Here is a 16,167-nt window from a genome sequence, read left to right as displayed (position 1 = left end):
CTGACACAAAGACTCAGTATGGCTCTTGATGACTGAAAACTGAGTATTTGCCCGTTCATGTCTCACATCGGCAGTGTTTTTCACAGAACCCAACTCCATCCTTAGCAACTCTTTTTATGCCTCTGCAACAGTCTTTATTCCAAAGCACTTCAGTGCAGCCTCTTGTGCTAAAAAAAAAAACAACAGTCAACCCATTCTTAGACAGGTCACTCCATCCTTTGCTCCTCTATGGCAAACAGCATCATTTCTATACAGCTCAGAAAACACCACCTTCCCAAAGACCACTCCCCACTGCCCCTATGATCTTGTTCTTGCACCTTTAGACATAGCAGTAAGAAAGTGTCAGGCAGAGAAAAATGAGTAAAAATAGTTTCTTCAGAGGAAATTAATGATTAAAGTGCATGAAAATATTTAAAGCCACAGGCTGAACCAGAGTCTTTGAAGAAATGCACTTTAATACTGATAATGCCTTCAATTCTTCCAGCCGCTATAGGAAGAACTACTCCTTTGAAGTCAAAAGCAAGGTTGCAATCCAGAAAACCTGCTAAAGATTTCTGGTTTGTCCCTCTAGAGGCATCATCTCAGTTGCTGATAGCTGAGGCTGCAATAGTGACTGCTCCTCTGAAACAGCTGATCTCAGTTGTTTCTGTGGCATCCGTTTCCATGATCTTGTCTCTACAGCAGGAGACACAAAAAAAAGCAGCCCTTTGTCAGCAAGAAGCTGACAAAGGGATCCAGTTTTTAGAAGAGCGCAGGTTTAGGACAGTATTTTAAGTGTTGCAACCTCCCCCCTCCTAGAAAAGTAGCATCTAGGAAGAACCTACACTGGAAGAGCAAGGGGACGTGTTTAAATCCGGTGGAGCTTCTGCCCAAGCTCTGCCAGGCTGAACAAAATACTTCTAGAGCTCTCCTTTTTCTGCAGAGTTGCTTCCCAGGTGTAACAAGGGAAGCAAACATAATTATCTTAGGCAGAATTTGACAAAGTTGCCAGTGTTAATGCCTCGATTTGTGCTATAAAAGCCCTGTGATTTTAATACTTACAGTATAAGTGGGCCTAAATTTTACCTTTCCTAGAAAAAGCACCAGGCATTTGGGCTACTGAGTCAAAGGGAAGAACAGCTCTGGCTTTTCTCAGCAGCATTTCCTGCCCATTTCTACCAGAGGCAAGTAGGAATGGCATCTCCTTGATTGTCATTATTTGCTTCCTAACTCTGACCAGGTCACTACCTACTCTAATTCTTGTTTTTCTCGTAAAGAAGTGATGCTGCTACTCTTGAGGGATGCTGTGTGGAAGAAATTTCGTAAGCTGGCCTGCCTAAAATTTCTGTTACCAAAGACATAACAACATGCCAAGAGTAGTTGCTGAGCAGGAGGCTAAAAAGATACTGAAGACCTTTCTTCATTATTTAACTTACCTTCTGGATTTATTTCTGAATCACTCGTGTTTCCAGGGTCTTCCTTAAGAACTCCAACATCCTTTGCCCAATTCGTCCATTTAATTTCCTCTACTCTGGAGAGACAAAATGCAACAGACACTGAGGCATGGAGCCCAGCATTTCAGTCCACATCTCATTGCCCCACAGCATCCCAACTCAGCTCGTCCTGCCAACACAATCCTAATGGTTTGGCTGTAGCAACAACATCCTACAGAGCTTTTTTTTTTTTTGAGTAAAGATCTTCTGTAGTTTAAGCTCCCCGAAGTAACTATCTTCTTCCCCTGCATATTGTCTGCTGGTCTATGCTGTTTGTTTTAAAACACTCCAGTTCCTCCCAGTGAACATACTTAATACAAAAGAGAAGACTGCACTTTCTATACATGCCCTGTAGCCCATAACACCCTGGAGTTATAGAAGTGCTGCCTGGAGTTTGGTTCGCTGGGTGGAGAAAGGTTCACCCGCTCTCCCAGCCCCTACCTGCTGAGGAAGGGTGTTGCCCTCTCATGTCGCACATTCCTGAGCGAAGGGGCCACCAGCCTGCTTCCCTCCCACCACAGCCTGCTCTGCGCCAGCTCTGCTCGCAGCAGCAAAGAAAGCATCATTGCAGAAACCCTGCCGCCATAACCACTTGCACAGATGTGTGTTCAGCTCAGCAGGACATCTTTCGGTGACAGCATGTCTTGGTGACGATGCTGGCAGCTCAGCTGGCTCTCAAACTTCCAATATTGCAATCACCAGCCAATTTGCATGTACCAGGAACATGTGATTGCGTCACTCCGTTGAGTCAGTGCTGAAATGCCCTGTGGTGGCCCAGGGTTACCAGCTTACGAATCACGGGAACCCATTACTAGGCTGGAGTGTAAGGGGTAATGGTGCATCTGTCTTACCTGAAACACCATCTCTCATCTTTCTTATTGAGGCCCACTGACATGAAGCAGCCAGATCTCCTCTTCCCACCTCTGCGCCACAGCCAGGCCTTCTCTATTTCCAGAATAGCAATAGCCCTCTGAAAGAAGAAGTTCATGTCAGAGAGAAAACAGAGCATACAGAGCCCAGCCCCTCTTTTCAATTAAATCTTCCCCAATCAGCAACTACTTTGACTTAGAAAATCACTTTGGAACTCAATCCCAAAGTGCTCCTTAGCTTAATAGTACCAGTCAGTCAGTCACTCACTCTCTCAAGTTACTTATGCACATGGATCTGGACTGGCTGGTAGCCATGCAAACAGCATGAGTTTCAAATACATCTAAAAGTGATGTTAGGATTTACCCCCAGAGTGGAAAATCTATGTAAAAAGAGAAGTTTATAGCTGAGGCTTAGGACAAAGACAAGCACTGTCATCTCTGATGCTATGAGACTCAAGTAGGAGTTTGGGCCACGACATAACCGCTGAGCAGCGCTGTGTCTCACCTGCAGCTTCCAGACGCTTTTGCTATAACCAGAAATATCTGTGACGGTCTCGCTCATGAGTGCAATCAGCATGTTGAGCAAAAGAATGTAAGTGAGGATCACAAAGAGAAGCAGCAGGAGCATGACGAAGTATCTGAATCTGGCATGTTCCTGGAAATCCAGGTCACCCATCCCAATGGTGATCTTGAAGAGCTCCAGGGAGACGCTAAGCAGCCCGCCATACATAGCATGGCTCCCTGCGCTCTCCATCTGCGCAAGAGACTTGTTCTGAGAGACCGAAGGAGCATCCCCCATCAGCGTAACCAGAGCTATGAGAAAAACAGAATCCTGCTCAGAAAAATTTACTTCTTGCAGCCCAGCCTACAACATAATGCTGAGTAAGTCCTTACCTGCAGCAAAGCCAAAAAGGAAGATCATATAAACCAAAAGGAAACGCAGCAGATCTCTCAGGATAGTCTGAAACACAAATAAGGAGGAAGTGACATTCTTCATCTTACCTGAAATCACCAGAATGATCTCCTGTTCTCACACATGATAAACCAACCCCCAGTAACAATACTGAAAGCAAGTTGGAACTTGCTTAGTTTAAAAAACTACTAATACATGTTAAATTACTTCCTCAGATAGGTAACATCATTGGTAGCTTAATCTGAGAGTACTACATGAACTTATTTGTTGTTATGTTTTTATGAATAGGTTCTCTGAAACAAGTATCATGTCAGTTCCCCAGTAGGGCTCTTTCCAAATTGTTTCAACAGGCACGTCTCTCTTTTTTCTATCTCCACTGGGTTTCACACAAGTGGTGATCAGAATTCTTCCCTGGCACCTGATTTCACCTCTGCTTTGTCTTGTCTTTCTAGTCCCAGACTCCTCTAAGGACCTGGAAACACTTCTCAGCCCAAGCACAATGGTTCCAGAGAACTTGCACTGGTTTTGATTGCTAGCTTTGAGTCATTTTATGACAAACAGTTAAATATCAGCTGCTCTCACTTGCTATATTCAAAGACAGCAAACTAGCAGTTTGCCGCAACTGTACTTCCTTGAAGACACTGATCTGATCTCCTGCAATTTCTTTACTTCCATAGTCAGTACATCAATTCCATTTATGGTTGTCATGATCCTAAGAGAAGGACTTCCATTAGTTCCTCACACCCAAAAGCTTTTCATACAAAGTTTTTTACCGAGTACCGACCTTCTGTATCATGACACTGTAGATCCCAGTGCGTTGAAAGCCCCGAGTGTAATACAACATGTTCACCCATCCCAAAAGCAGGGAGAACACCATCACTGCCACATAGTTCTCTGAACTTGCACCATACAGGACTGCTGACAGCAGCAATGAGAAAGCCTGGATGAAGCTGGAGAGAAGCAGAATGAGTGACACAGTGACTTACTCAACAAAAATGCCCATTTGCAGATCTGTTCTGTTTTGCAAGGAAAAGCAAACACATTTTATGAGGCTACATGGAGCATATAAAGTGGCTGTTAATCGGACACAGTTTATATAACAAATCCTGCTATAGCCAGACCCACCAATTGTTGCAGTTTTGTTATGAACTGGTTAATCTCACAGTATGGAAACTCTGAACTGCTTGATGTAACTCACACAACTGATACTAAATGGAAAAGAATTTTAACACTGAAGAAAACACACACACATACATGCACACACATGCATCTATCCACATTTCTCCTCAGAAAACTGAGAAGTTACTTTCCTTTCAACCAAATCAGAGCCGTAATGACTGTATGATCTAAAACTTGAGCTCTTTTTCTAACAAGTATATGTTCTCAACTGTGGAATAATTGAGGGTCTGACCTTTGCTGCGTTCAGCTACAAATCCAAGGAGAGACCCTATCCAGCAAAGTCCATTACAACACAGGGTTATAACAAGATGCAGCAGGTAGGAGAAGCAAACAGGGAAGGGATGGAAAGAGGAGACAGTGGCAGAGAATCAGTCTTTGCTGCTCACCATCTCTCTAGTAATGTTAGGGCAACTTAGCTGCACACAGCACAGAATCACTTTCACCCATGCTTTCATTGCAAAAAAACCTCAAGAGACATACATCAAGATCTCAATGCAGCTGTCAGAACACATAGTCTTCAGGGACTGGCGTCTCCTCCGCAAGTACAGACTCTAATAGAGAAAAATCAGTGGTAGCCATTCATCAAAACAACAGGGCATGCTAGAGTGATTCCTGCCTGGCATGGCCTATCGCTCAGGGGAGAGGTTTGCTCCATAATCTCCCCTTCATGCTTTCATTTTCAAGATCCCAAATTTCAGCTAGTCATCCTTCCAAGATGGAAAAAAAGGCTTATTTATAAAGGGCAAGGATAAACAAGGGCTGAATCATGGCTCAGCCCAATGTCTTTATTAATAGGCTGCATTAAATGCCAAAGATGCATTTTGGTACCATAAATCACAGAAATCTCTCAATTATTTACTGTTGTGAGTCTATTCTCCCTCTTGACCAGCAACCTGGCTTGTGTCACTCCTGTCACTGCTAGATTGCACTGACACTTTAAGTGTCTCAGAGCAGGATTCCCTCCTGCCATCCATTCATGCACATCCTGATATCAGGAGAATCAAATCTGTTGCCTCAACGTCAGTGATGCTTTCCTGCTTTTTCTTTCTTACAATGAAACTAGATGAGAAATCCCCATACCTGAGCAAAAATTAGATAAATGCCTCCTAGCAAGATAATGATCAGTCCAGAGACCCATAGGAAGCCTCCAGCTGTGAACTCCACTGGAAATGAAGGCTGCAAGATAAAATAAAACAACTCAAAACACTGAAGACCAGCAGAGGTAGTGATGATAACCACCCCACACCATTTAAACATAGCCCCATCCATTCAGGCCTTTCCGGATAAAAGATTTATCTGTAAGGGTACCTACCTTTAGCCGTAAGGGTTGATAGTATGCAATGGCTGTAAAGATGATCATGAATGACAAGTATGAGACAAAACTGAAGTAAAATCTCTTGGAAGCAAACGTTTCCCATTTTTGCTGAAGCAGTTTGTTCAGTGGCTCCAAAACCACCATCTTGTACCGGTTCTATGGAAAAAAACAAACAACAAAAACATACCCATGTGTCAACAGGAACGCAAATTCAACACAGGGTTGTCTTTTTCAGGGTTGGAGTTCGGTGGCTCCAACGAGGGCACCCCTAAAAGTTTATTTGGCTAGGTCCTTCAGTATGAGAGATATCAACTATCCCATAACAAGTTACTTCTGCTTGGCTTCATCAAGGTATTTGGGGTATTTGGACACAGCCAGGCTTAGGACAACCAAAGGATCAAAAATTTCATATTACAGATTATGAGAGGCATACCAGCAGACTATAAATAAGAAAATACGCAAATACTTCCATTATAAGTTTCTTTTCCAAAAAAATGATCATGTGAAACACTACATTAACTTGAAATTATTTGCATGATTACACAGCAACACTACAGATAGACGGCAACATTTTTTTCTGCCTTTTTAGTAAAAGCACTCACCGGTGTGTCACTACTATATGCCAGAATCTCCAGCACAGAGTTCTCCTCAAAGCTGTCTATAGAGGACAAGTCATAGAGAGACACGTGGATAGGTCCATAGGTCCATTCAGTGAACTTTCGTGACAGGTGCCTGTACATTGGGTCTTTGATCTCTCTCTGGATGATGTGCTTGAAGATCTGAATAGAAACAGGTTGCATACCAGAAAAATGTGTATGTAATAAAGGTGTAGAATGACACAAGCATACCCAAACCACATTCAAGTACAGGACACTTGGTTTTCTGCATTATACACTTTGATATATCCAAACACCAGACTATCTGGCTAAAAGCAGGCAATCTAACTACACCTTGTATCAGCTCTTCCAGGAGTAAAACCAATTTTCAGTCCATATCAGCTGTCTTGGCTGGGACAGAGAGCAGCAGGAGCCAGCTGAGACTCCGTACGACACTAACTGGAGTGACCTGGAGGAAGCCTCCTTTGTCTCCTGTGGCACTGCCACTGTCAGCAGCATTACTATGGGTTGGGTGCAAGATACTCCTACATCAAACCCCACTGCTATGCTGGGGATGTATGCTGCAGTCCTTCCTTGTTTCTCAGCAACCCCAGGGATTCCCTGTAGTTGTCTTTACCTCCACTTTGCCCGTCTTGGCAGCAAGCTGCAGAGGATTTAATCCATCATAATTCACTATCTCCTCCAGTTTCCACGTTGGGTCAACCTTCACACCTGCCTTCAAGATCTCAACGTATGTTGTGCTCACAAACTTGGTGTTCTCCTCGGTGTCATCTGCAATCATCACCAGGGCATGGAGGACTGTGTTGCCCTGTGTATCCTGCTCCTGGAGCCTGGCTTTCTGGTGGGGATTGTTTAGAAGATATTCCACCACCTCAAACTGGTTGGTACAAGCAGCCAAGGACAGGGGAAGTTCACCTTAAGAGATTAGGATGATATTTGGAGGGGAAGTAGAAAGGCATAAAAACAAATTAAAGAAAGAAATTCTAGGAAAATATATTTAGCCTACAGTTTTACCACTGGAACACAGAACAAGTTCTTTCTCAGTATCTCTAGATTCACAAAGGGTTTTTCAGTAAACAATTACTCCTTATTTCTGGGGGCAGCTGAAACACTTTCCCAGACCCCTAATATGGCTAAACTAATCAAGTATTTGTCTCTGTCTGAAGCCTCTCAGATGGGATTAAACACAAAAATCCAAAGATGATGGCAAGTCCTCATTGAACACCTCAGTCTGTGAAAGGATCCTGCCATTCAAATAAGTCAAAAGATTGATTACAGGACCGTAGAGTTGGCAACCCACGCACAGAGGGACAAACCCAACTGAGAATTAGCAGCATCGCATACAGTAAGGCAATAAAAAAAGCAAAGGAACATGTTCCAAACTGACTCACCAAAATAAAAGTAAACTCCTTCTTTCTTCTTCTTGAAGAATTCACCATGGGCTCTGGCATGGACATCAGCTCCATTCTCTACTAGAAGTTTCACTAAATCTAGGCTCCTTTTCTCTATGGCAATATGGAGTGCTGTCTGGCCTAAGGAAACAGGCAAAACTCATCACTTGCTGCCACTATCGGAGGAAACAGGCAAAGGACTCTTCAGCAAAGCGCCATGTCAACAATCGCAGTAAGTTCTGCATAGCAATCCTACAGTCTCAGTGCTGGGCAAGGCGTGGGTGGCAACTGATGACTTTCAACAATGTTCATTGGAAAAGCACATTGCAAACACTGAGTCAGAAGACAAGGCCCAAGACTATCAGAAATTCAACACAAGACCGGGCAATTAAACCTGCCTGGCACTAAGATCCCAAGCAGCTACGAGAGGATGAAAGCAGCCATACATGTACATGACTATGCTGCATGTCTGCTATTAAAAGGATAACCCAACCAGCAGAACTCATTCTTTAATGTCATACACTATTTCAGTTGTAGACATGCTTTTTAAGCTTTCCAAAGCAAATCCGCTCATATTCCTCAGTTATTAAGCATCTATCACTTCTGTTTTATAGACCGAGAACAAAGTTGTAGAAGTGAAGTGTATAATGCAGGGCTGAAGAGGGCACAGACCAGAATCAGAAACCAGAACTAAGAGGTCAGTAGGCTGTTACTGGAACTGCAGTGTTGCAGGTCCAGTTCCCCTCTTTTTTCTTGTATCCGCAAGATACAAGATGGGGAGGCTACTTTGACACAGTGTCAGCACAGAAACCTTACCTCTGTAGTAACAGTCAGAGCATGCCACATTGACAAGTGGCCTGGGATTCTGTGTCTTTTGGTCTATTTCCAGCAAAAGTGGGATTGTGTCATTCTTTCCATTTTTTAAGTTCAACAGGGCTTTCATTAAGCAGGTCTTCCCCGTCTTTGCATCTAGTAGAAAAATGGGTTATGCATGTACTTTGCACACATCTATTACCCGATTCAGTGTGCCCACAACTTAACTGTCAACTGCAGAACCAAATACAATAATAGTTTTAAAGGCCTTTCTCAGTATTTTTAGTCTGCAGTAGAGCCAAAAGCCTTAGGATATATACAATTAATGGCGTTCTCCATTCTTAGATGGACATTAGGAAAATAAAAGGATAGAGGGCTGGGGAACGCAAAAGACCATGAATAGGCTACCTTACTTCTCTCCTACATTAACAAGCGCTGCCTCTAACCCTGTTTATGGATTATTGAACAGGAATCTACCTGTGTATTCAGAATTGGTGAGAAATTTGGAGGTCCTCCTTAAGTACTCAAGTAAACCATCCAGTGCCTCGGGCCTGCCCCTTGAGACTGCGCTGAAGAGCCTGTCTCTGTCAAAGCGATTGGGGTCCTTTTGGCTATGGAAGAAATGCAAAGCATTAAGAAGTTCTGGAGAGAGGAAGACAAGAGTGTGTAGTAAGTGGGACAGCATACAAAAGGAGGGAGGCAGAAAAATTTGTCAGAAAAACCAAGTATTTTATTTGAGTCAAGGGAAAAATAGAGATAAGTTATTTCCCAGAATTCTCTTAAGTGGCTGCTCTTTCCATCAGCTGGAGTTCTTCCCAGATTCAGGCTGATGTGCAACCCTGGAATGCATCCAGAGCACAAAGAAAGAGAAGCCCAAGATAGCTGCAGGACCAGAGTCAGTCCCATCACATGGTGTGAGACACTGTGAGCCAGTTTACATCCCTCCCAGGCAAGAGCAGTTCAGTTTTATAGGGCTCAATGCTAAGCTGCCCTTACACCCAGCTTGGCTTACCTGGTGCTAGTTCACATATACTTGAAATACACCACAACACACACCATGCGCATACCTTCCAAGCGCAGAAGGAAAAAGCCAATATATCCCCTTTCTGCCTTTAATTACCTCCCACCTAACTCCTGTAATATTCTTGTATTGTCATTTTTAGTTTAGACTTTAGTAAAGTCTATAGGCGCCTACCAGCAGGGATCAGTACAGATCAGAGATCCCACCCTTGTCAAATATCCAAGTTACTCACTTGCTGATGAGTCCTGGCCGATAGTTCAGATTAATCTTGACTTTAGGAGGAAACTCACTGCTCTCCTTCTGATAAGGTGTCTCCAAGGGCCGCGGCTCTCCTTTCTTTCCATGTCCTGCTCTTTCTTCCTTTTTACTAGATGCAGGTTTATCTTCCTGGATACTGTCATCTGTTTCTAGCAATCCTATAAACCTGTTCCTCTGAGCTGGGCCCGGCTGCCCATTTGTGAAGTTATCCATTTCTAGTAGAGATGGTCTTGCAGATCACCAAAGATGTTCCCCACTTGGGAGACTAAATCTGCAAGGGAGAGGGAGAACTAACACAATTTGTTCACAAACCTACAACATGTACAGTGTGGCACAGACATAGGGGAAAGCCCATTTCCCAGTCCAGCGTTCCTACAGTTGACTATGGGTCCCTCGAGAGATGGATTCAGTAAAACTGCACAGTGGGAGTATTTGAATAAAGGATCAAGGCCTTAAATAGGGTATCACTGGTGAAGAAAAATTCAAAAGCAGTTCATGAAATACAAGCAGCTTGTCTACAGAACGTATGAACCCCCTTTGTGAGATGACCTCACCTGTTGGCAGCAGCACAGGTTCCTTACATAAAAGGCAAAGAAAGTGGATCTTTAGGATACTACGATCATTGTTCTTGTCTCAGTGCAGCCAACACAGGCTAGTCACCAAGTGGCCAAAAAGATAAGATTGACCATAGGCCTTCTGTGGAAGATAGTGACATTTGTTCCTGTTCTCTGTTGGTAAGCATTACACTATTTCTACAGGGAAAACATGCACAAATTATGTTCTTCATGCATTCTTGCATTTCATCGTGGGGCAAAATGAGTCTGATGTCCCCAACGTTTGGAGCTGTTGGCTACCCATGCAAGCACAGGCTTTGAACTTCCAGCTCCACAGCACAGGCAAACACACACCCCAGCTGCCATGTGGACACTCACAGCCCTCAGAGCCTGAACACAGCACAGCTCTCCCAAGAGCAATGCTGGATCCCGATGTGCTGTACAGAGAACATCAGTATTCATAAGAGTACCCAGACAGCCCACTTCCCTCATCTAATATGTCCTGTACTCCTTTTTTACTCCTTTGAGACGTCTCTTCATATATCTGGATACATCTCCAATCCACACCCAATGCAAGCTCTCTGTAGTCAGTAGAAGACTGCAGACTGACACACAGTTTGTGAGGCAGCAAGGAAACATCCATGATTACCAACCTGAAGCAGAGCTTTTTTTAATAACTCCGTCTTATTCACATGTACTCCCTCCAAATGGTTAACAGGTTTTCTCTGAAGAGAAATCTCCCTTGCTGGGACTACAGCCAGACTCCATAGCCTGTACCAGCAAAGAGGTAAATTGACACAGCGTAAGCATTCTGGCTTAGATTAGGATGTGGAGAAACATAGTTCTAGGCAGAAAACAGCCACAAAACATCTTTATGCAGCTCACAGCAAGAAATCCAAGGGCTGATTTCAAGACAAACCATTACGATAACTCAGCCATTCAGTTTAGTCTGCACTCTAATGACAAACATTCCTCTGCACACAGAGGCATACACCCTATAATCACATTTCAGTCTTATTTCCTCCCCCAAAACACTTACTGGTACATTTGCCGATCCTTTAGAGGGCTATTTGCACTTCCGTAATAGTTTGCTTGTGTTTTTCTGTCTTCCTTTCCCCAGAATCATTTCTCAGCTGCAGTTTCCATCTCTCCGCAGTGCTTGAGTTATTTATTGTCAGTCTTGTACAGACAGACTGTCTGGTTTAAGAGCAAAATGGTCCTAAAAAAAAAAGGACACTATAATATATACATCCATTTTGTGTGTCCCCAGAAAACAGAGGGCACTCTGTGTTTGCCAACTCAACTTCCACTTCTCTGCTCAAGAGCTGAGTTGTTTCTTTCTGCAACTTTACCAAGCCATTTTGAGTAGCGCAGCACAAAAAAGCCCTGCTGTCAAAAGAAAAAGAGCGCAGCACTTACCCCAAGTTGCTGCAAGCTCCACCCAAGAGCTGATCTGACAAGGAGTCCCAACGGATCCTTCAGAGGGTAAATAATCTCTCAGTAGGAACCAAGTCAAATACCAACAAGTGTTAATAAGCATGAAAGCAGACCCCAAATCATTTACATCCATGTGTAAGAGTCCTCCTCTTCTGCAGGAGAGATCACGCTCATATTAGCACTCTATTAATGGCACAACGTTGAACTCCTAGTTGGTGGTGGTCCCGGAGAGAATCCAGGCTGCCTGTGAGAAGGAATAACCACAGATTATTGTTATTTACTCCACTTTGCAGAAAGCTATACAGTAAAGAAAGGCTTGCACAGGAAATGACTAGATAGATTTCTCAGTAAGAGAGAGCCAATGAGTGCAGTGCTCTTATATGGGAAAGCTGGCTGGCTATTGCAAATTCATAATGCTTAACCCCTGCCTGCACACGTAGAGGCAACATCTCATGGCTTTCCACAACAGCCCGCTCAGATCTCAAGGGAGGTGGCTGATTTGACCCTGACAGTGCTAGAGCCTGTGGTTTAGTTGTGAGGTTTGTCACAAGGCTCCCTCAGCTAGCCCCGGGACAAGCAAGTATGCATTCAAGCATCTGAGGTCAACTGTGTCTGTGGGAAGCCAGTTCTCCTCACACTTCACACACCCCAGTTACAAGGCAGCGCAAACCCTATGAGATAATAAACTATCCAGAACATTACCCTACGAAATACACAGTGTCAGCGGCTCATCACGAGCACAGGAGACTGCACAAAGCAGCCCCGGTTCCAAAACACTCAGGCCATTGCTTACTTAACTTGCCAGTAGTGCCCATTTCTTAATGGGCTGGTTCTCCAAAGGGACAGTACTTCTGGGAGCACGGACTGGCCATCCCCACAATTGATTGTGGTTGATGCCATGCACACACACCAATACTCCTTCACTTACCACCCACAAAAGAGGACCCCGGGAAACAGAAGACATCAGCCCACACCAAGTATCTTAGTTTTTTCTCTCGCAGTCCTAAGAGAACTGAGGCCTGAAGGAGGCAGGGTCACCACCATTTCCCACAGCATCAGTGCAGGGTGACATTCAGCACCCACAGTCTCAACAGCCTTCCCCAGCACAATGTTGCTGTGGAGTGATTCTCATCTGTACTCTGTAGAGGACTGATGGTTTACAAAGCCATTTATGCGATCTAGAGAATCTTATTAACTAAGAAAATGGTATAGAGCTTTCTAATCAACAGCTTGATAGCAGGGGCACATTCCACAGGAAATCTCAAAAGTTTAGTTAACCATTGGTCCAAAAACATTGAGAAGGGGTTTCACATCACAACATACTGAACTCTGGCTGTGGCTTTCTTCTTCCAAACCTACCACGAGCCAAAAGAGAGCCTAAAGCAATCCTCATCTGACAAGGCTGCAGGATGATGCGGGGCTTCCTGGAATGTGGTTGTCACCCATAGAAACATTCCCAGATGGCTTCTACTTTGAGTCAGATGCAGGCTGCGAGACAACCTTCCTATAAATACACCCATTAAATGGCAGGGTGCCTTTTTCCTCTTTCATGGTTTTGCATGAGATCACAAGCTTATTTGTCAGATTCCTGTGTTTCAAAATTAAGCTGATGCAGAAACACCACAAAGCTACTTATTCTTTCCAGGCATAATGACTTATTGGGACCCACAGACTAGCCTATTAAGAACAAACATAGGCAGAAAAATGCAGCACCAGATTTCACCTCTCCCATCCCTCATTCCAGCCTTGCACTGATTCAGTTCAGTTTGCTTTAGTTGTGTTACACTTAATTTATGGTGGTATCAGACAAATTCAGGCCTGGGAGTTTAGCTCAGACTTATGGGTTTAAATCCTCTTGGGCTTTTTCTCCAGCTTTCATGGGAGTCAGCCCACCATTCTAGCCAAGGAATGAAATCAGCCCACAAAAGCGCATCATACGAGTTCTTTCTGTGCATCTGGTTTTAATAGCTTACACAGAGGAAGGAGAATGCGCAGCTTGCTGGGAAAGAAATCGCTGCCAGCTGAGAGGTCACCACAGCAAAACAGAAACACGGAGCTGCTGGAGGAACGCAGAAACATTGGTATGCAGACACACATGCGCACATGCTTTCTCAGAGAGTACACTAGGGTAAACACTTGCGCTTCCATTTCGGAGAAGGGAGAAGCAAGGCAGAAAAAAAAAGATCTGCCCAAACCTGCACTTGGCCAGTGACAGCGTTCTGAGGTCAGTAATGGGATTACATCACTGCAGTGCACTAGCCAGCTGAGCTGGTTATGACGCTTAACAAGTATCTTGCCACTAAAATTTAAAATCCTGATCACTGCTAGGACTCAGGAAAAAGCCATCCAAATCAGCATGCAGGGAGAACAAAAGCAGCAATTTAATTACAGCTATGTGCCAGCCTCAATTTTCAAAAGCAACATGTGATCCTCTCGCCTTCAGAGGCTTTTATTTTGGGGAACAAGGAGGAATCTTGCAATTGCTCAGTACTTATTTTGCTGATGAAAATTAGTCTGATGGCGCTAAGCTTCTCCCGACAGGAGACACACGTTCTATGGAAACCTTAAATCTGTGAACAGAGAAGTCAAACTCTTAACTACTAAGTGAAATTAAGTAAACTCCATTTTTTTATATTAGAAATTATTTTCATAATTATAATTATAAATTAAGAAGCATAGTAATTCGTGTCAGGAAAAGCAATGATGGGAACCTGCTTAAATAAGGCAAAAGGAAGCATGAGGAAGACGGCTTTCTGAAAAGGTAGAAACAAGCACATTTCCTAAAAATATTACTCTGTTCACCTAAGTGCACATTTTTACCAGATACTGAAAAATTTAATACTCTCATGATTACCACCACATTTTCTGTATGCTGTAAATAGAAGATCAAGGTCACTTACACATATCTGTAATTTAATTACAGCATTGATCTGTAACCACTCTAAGCAGCAGCAGCTCAAAATCATCTTCACGGGAGGAGGGAAGCCTGTAGTAACAGCATGCAAGGGTGGACCATTAACATTTTTCTCCAGAACAGGTAGGCCATTGCTTCATTCAAACCTCACGAAAGCCACATGGCTAAAAGAGGAAACTTTATTTTAAAGGTGTACTTTCACACTTGGGAAAATATCAAGTATTTTTGCAAGGCCAGACTTTTTTTTCATGTAACTGTTACATAAAACCCACACTGAAGGGATGAATTTTAGAAGCTTCATTGGTTACAGTTACACAGATGGAACCCTATACCTCTAGAGACACCACTCAGTGCCCGATCTAAAATCCAAATATTCTTAAATACAATTCCTTGTCAGAACTTGTCTAATAGCCCTGGGGACTCAATTTATGTGACAGTACTGCTGTAACTAGTACAAACTGTTCCAAAATAACACTTTTGTGGAGCAACAGTGACATCCAGTGGCCACGAAGTAAACCTGAATTCCTGCTCCTTGTGAAAACAAGCCTCGATAGGAAATTCCTCAAAAATAGCAAAAAAGTTGCAAGCTTACACTTGAGAATTATAGTCATTCGCTTACTTTTTACATCAAAAGAGTTAACAGAACTTGTCTAATTTAAAATCTCAAGTTCCAAATAAGGCTGGTTTTGATAACGCAGCAATGTTCCATAAGTATAAAATTGTGCAGCCAAGGATCTTTGAACACAGCTACTATGCAATGCCTTTGGACCTGCAGACAAGACTGCAAAAATACTGGTGAATTCCCAGCGGGTCACTGCCTTAGCTCTCACCTTCCCTACGTGATTATGTTTTGGTGCAGTTGCTACCAACACTAAGCATATCCAAAACTCAGTTAACAGCATTATCTCATTGGTCGTCTTAAAACAGGTATTTTTTTTTTTTAAAGCACAGAAAACAAAACCCCTGAAATCTTAGAATCTTCTTTTTTTTTTTAAAGAGACAACAGACTAGAAATTAACTGAAGCTGTAAGAAAAAAGGCCAGTCACAAAGTTCAGCTTGTAGCAGGATTAAAAGACGTCACCAGAATCTGCTGTCACTATGGAAACATTAGGATTATTCTATTTTAACAGCATATAGATTCTGGCTAAAGCCTATTAAATTCTTATTTTAGTTAGGAATAGTTAGCTCTAAGCAGATTGAATTGAGGTACCACCTCATTGTAAGAAAAACAAATGTTGTATCTTAACAACATCAGTCATTCATATTGCCTGATACCTCTTGCTTTGTCTTTCGTTTGTAGCCTCTTCACTGTAAACAATGCACGTTACACAAATTCGTATTTACATTTCCTTGTAATTTATATATGTTTCTCTAATTTACTACCATTCTATCGCTGAAGATAAATTGCATTCC

The 16,167-nt window shown here is 43.0% G+C and overlaps 1 protein-coding gene across 1 annotated transcript; it reads right to left on the bottom strand.

The window, feature by feature from the left end:
- Positions 1-269: 269 nt before the first annotated feature.
- Positions 270-10,061, bottom strand: TRPV2 (transient receptor potential cation channel, subfamily V, member 2). Its single transcript, XM_010285846.1, has 15 exons — positions 9,823-10,061; positions 9,047-9,180; positions 8,573-8,725; positions 7,757-7,897; positions 6,982-7,280; positions 6,351-6,527; positions 5,746-5,904; positions 5,514-5,609; positions 4,914-4,984; positions 4,039-4,204; positions 3,236-3,302; positions 2,847-3,154; positions 2,324-2,442; positions 1,416-1,510; positions 270-675 (listed from the first exon to the last, which is right to left on the bottom strand). Exons 1-15 carry the CDS (start codon positions 10,059-10,061, stop codon positions 545-547), a joined length of 2,355 nt encoding a protein of 784 aa, XP_010284148.1. The 3' UTR covers positions 270-544.
- Positions 10,062-16,167: the final 6,106 nt, after the last annotated feature.

The sequence above is a fragment of the Phaethon lepturus genome, unplaced genomic scaffold (genome assembly GCF_000687285.1).
Source record: "Phaethon lepturus isolate BGI_N335 unplaced genomic scaffold, ASM68728v1 scaffold12094, whole genome shotgun sequence".
NCBI classification, from domain to species: domain Eukaryota; kingdom Metazoa; phylum Chordata; class Aves; order Phaethontiformes; family Phaethontidae; genus Phaethon; species Phaethon lepturus.
This window is presented reverse-complemented; position numbering and strand designations above follow the sequence as displayed.

Excerpts from the sequence above, each read along its gene's own strand:
- TRPV2 (XM_010285846.1), bottom strand. The coding sequence starts at position 10,061 with ATGGATAACTTCACAAATGGGCAGCCGGGCCCAGCTCAGAGGAACAGG. Across the intron at positions 7,898-8,572 it reads CTCTGACTGTTACTACAGAG|GCCAGACAGCACTCCATATT; the intron begins GTAAGGTTTCTG and ends CTGTTTCCTTAG. Across the intron at positions 5,905-6,350 it reads CATATAGTAGTGACACACCG|AACCGGTACAAGATGGTGGT; the intron begins GTGAGTGCTTTT and ends TTTTTTCCATAG.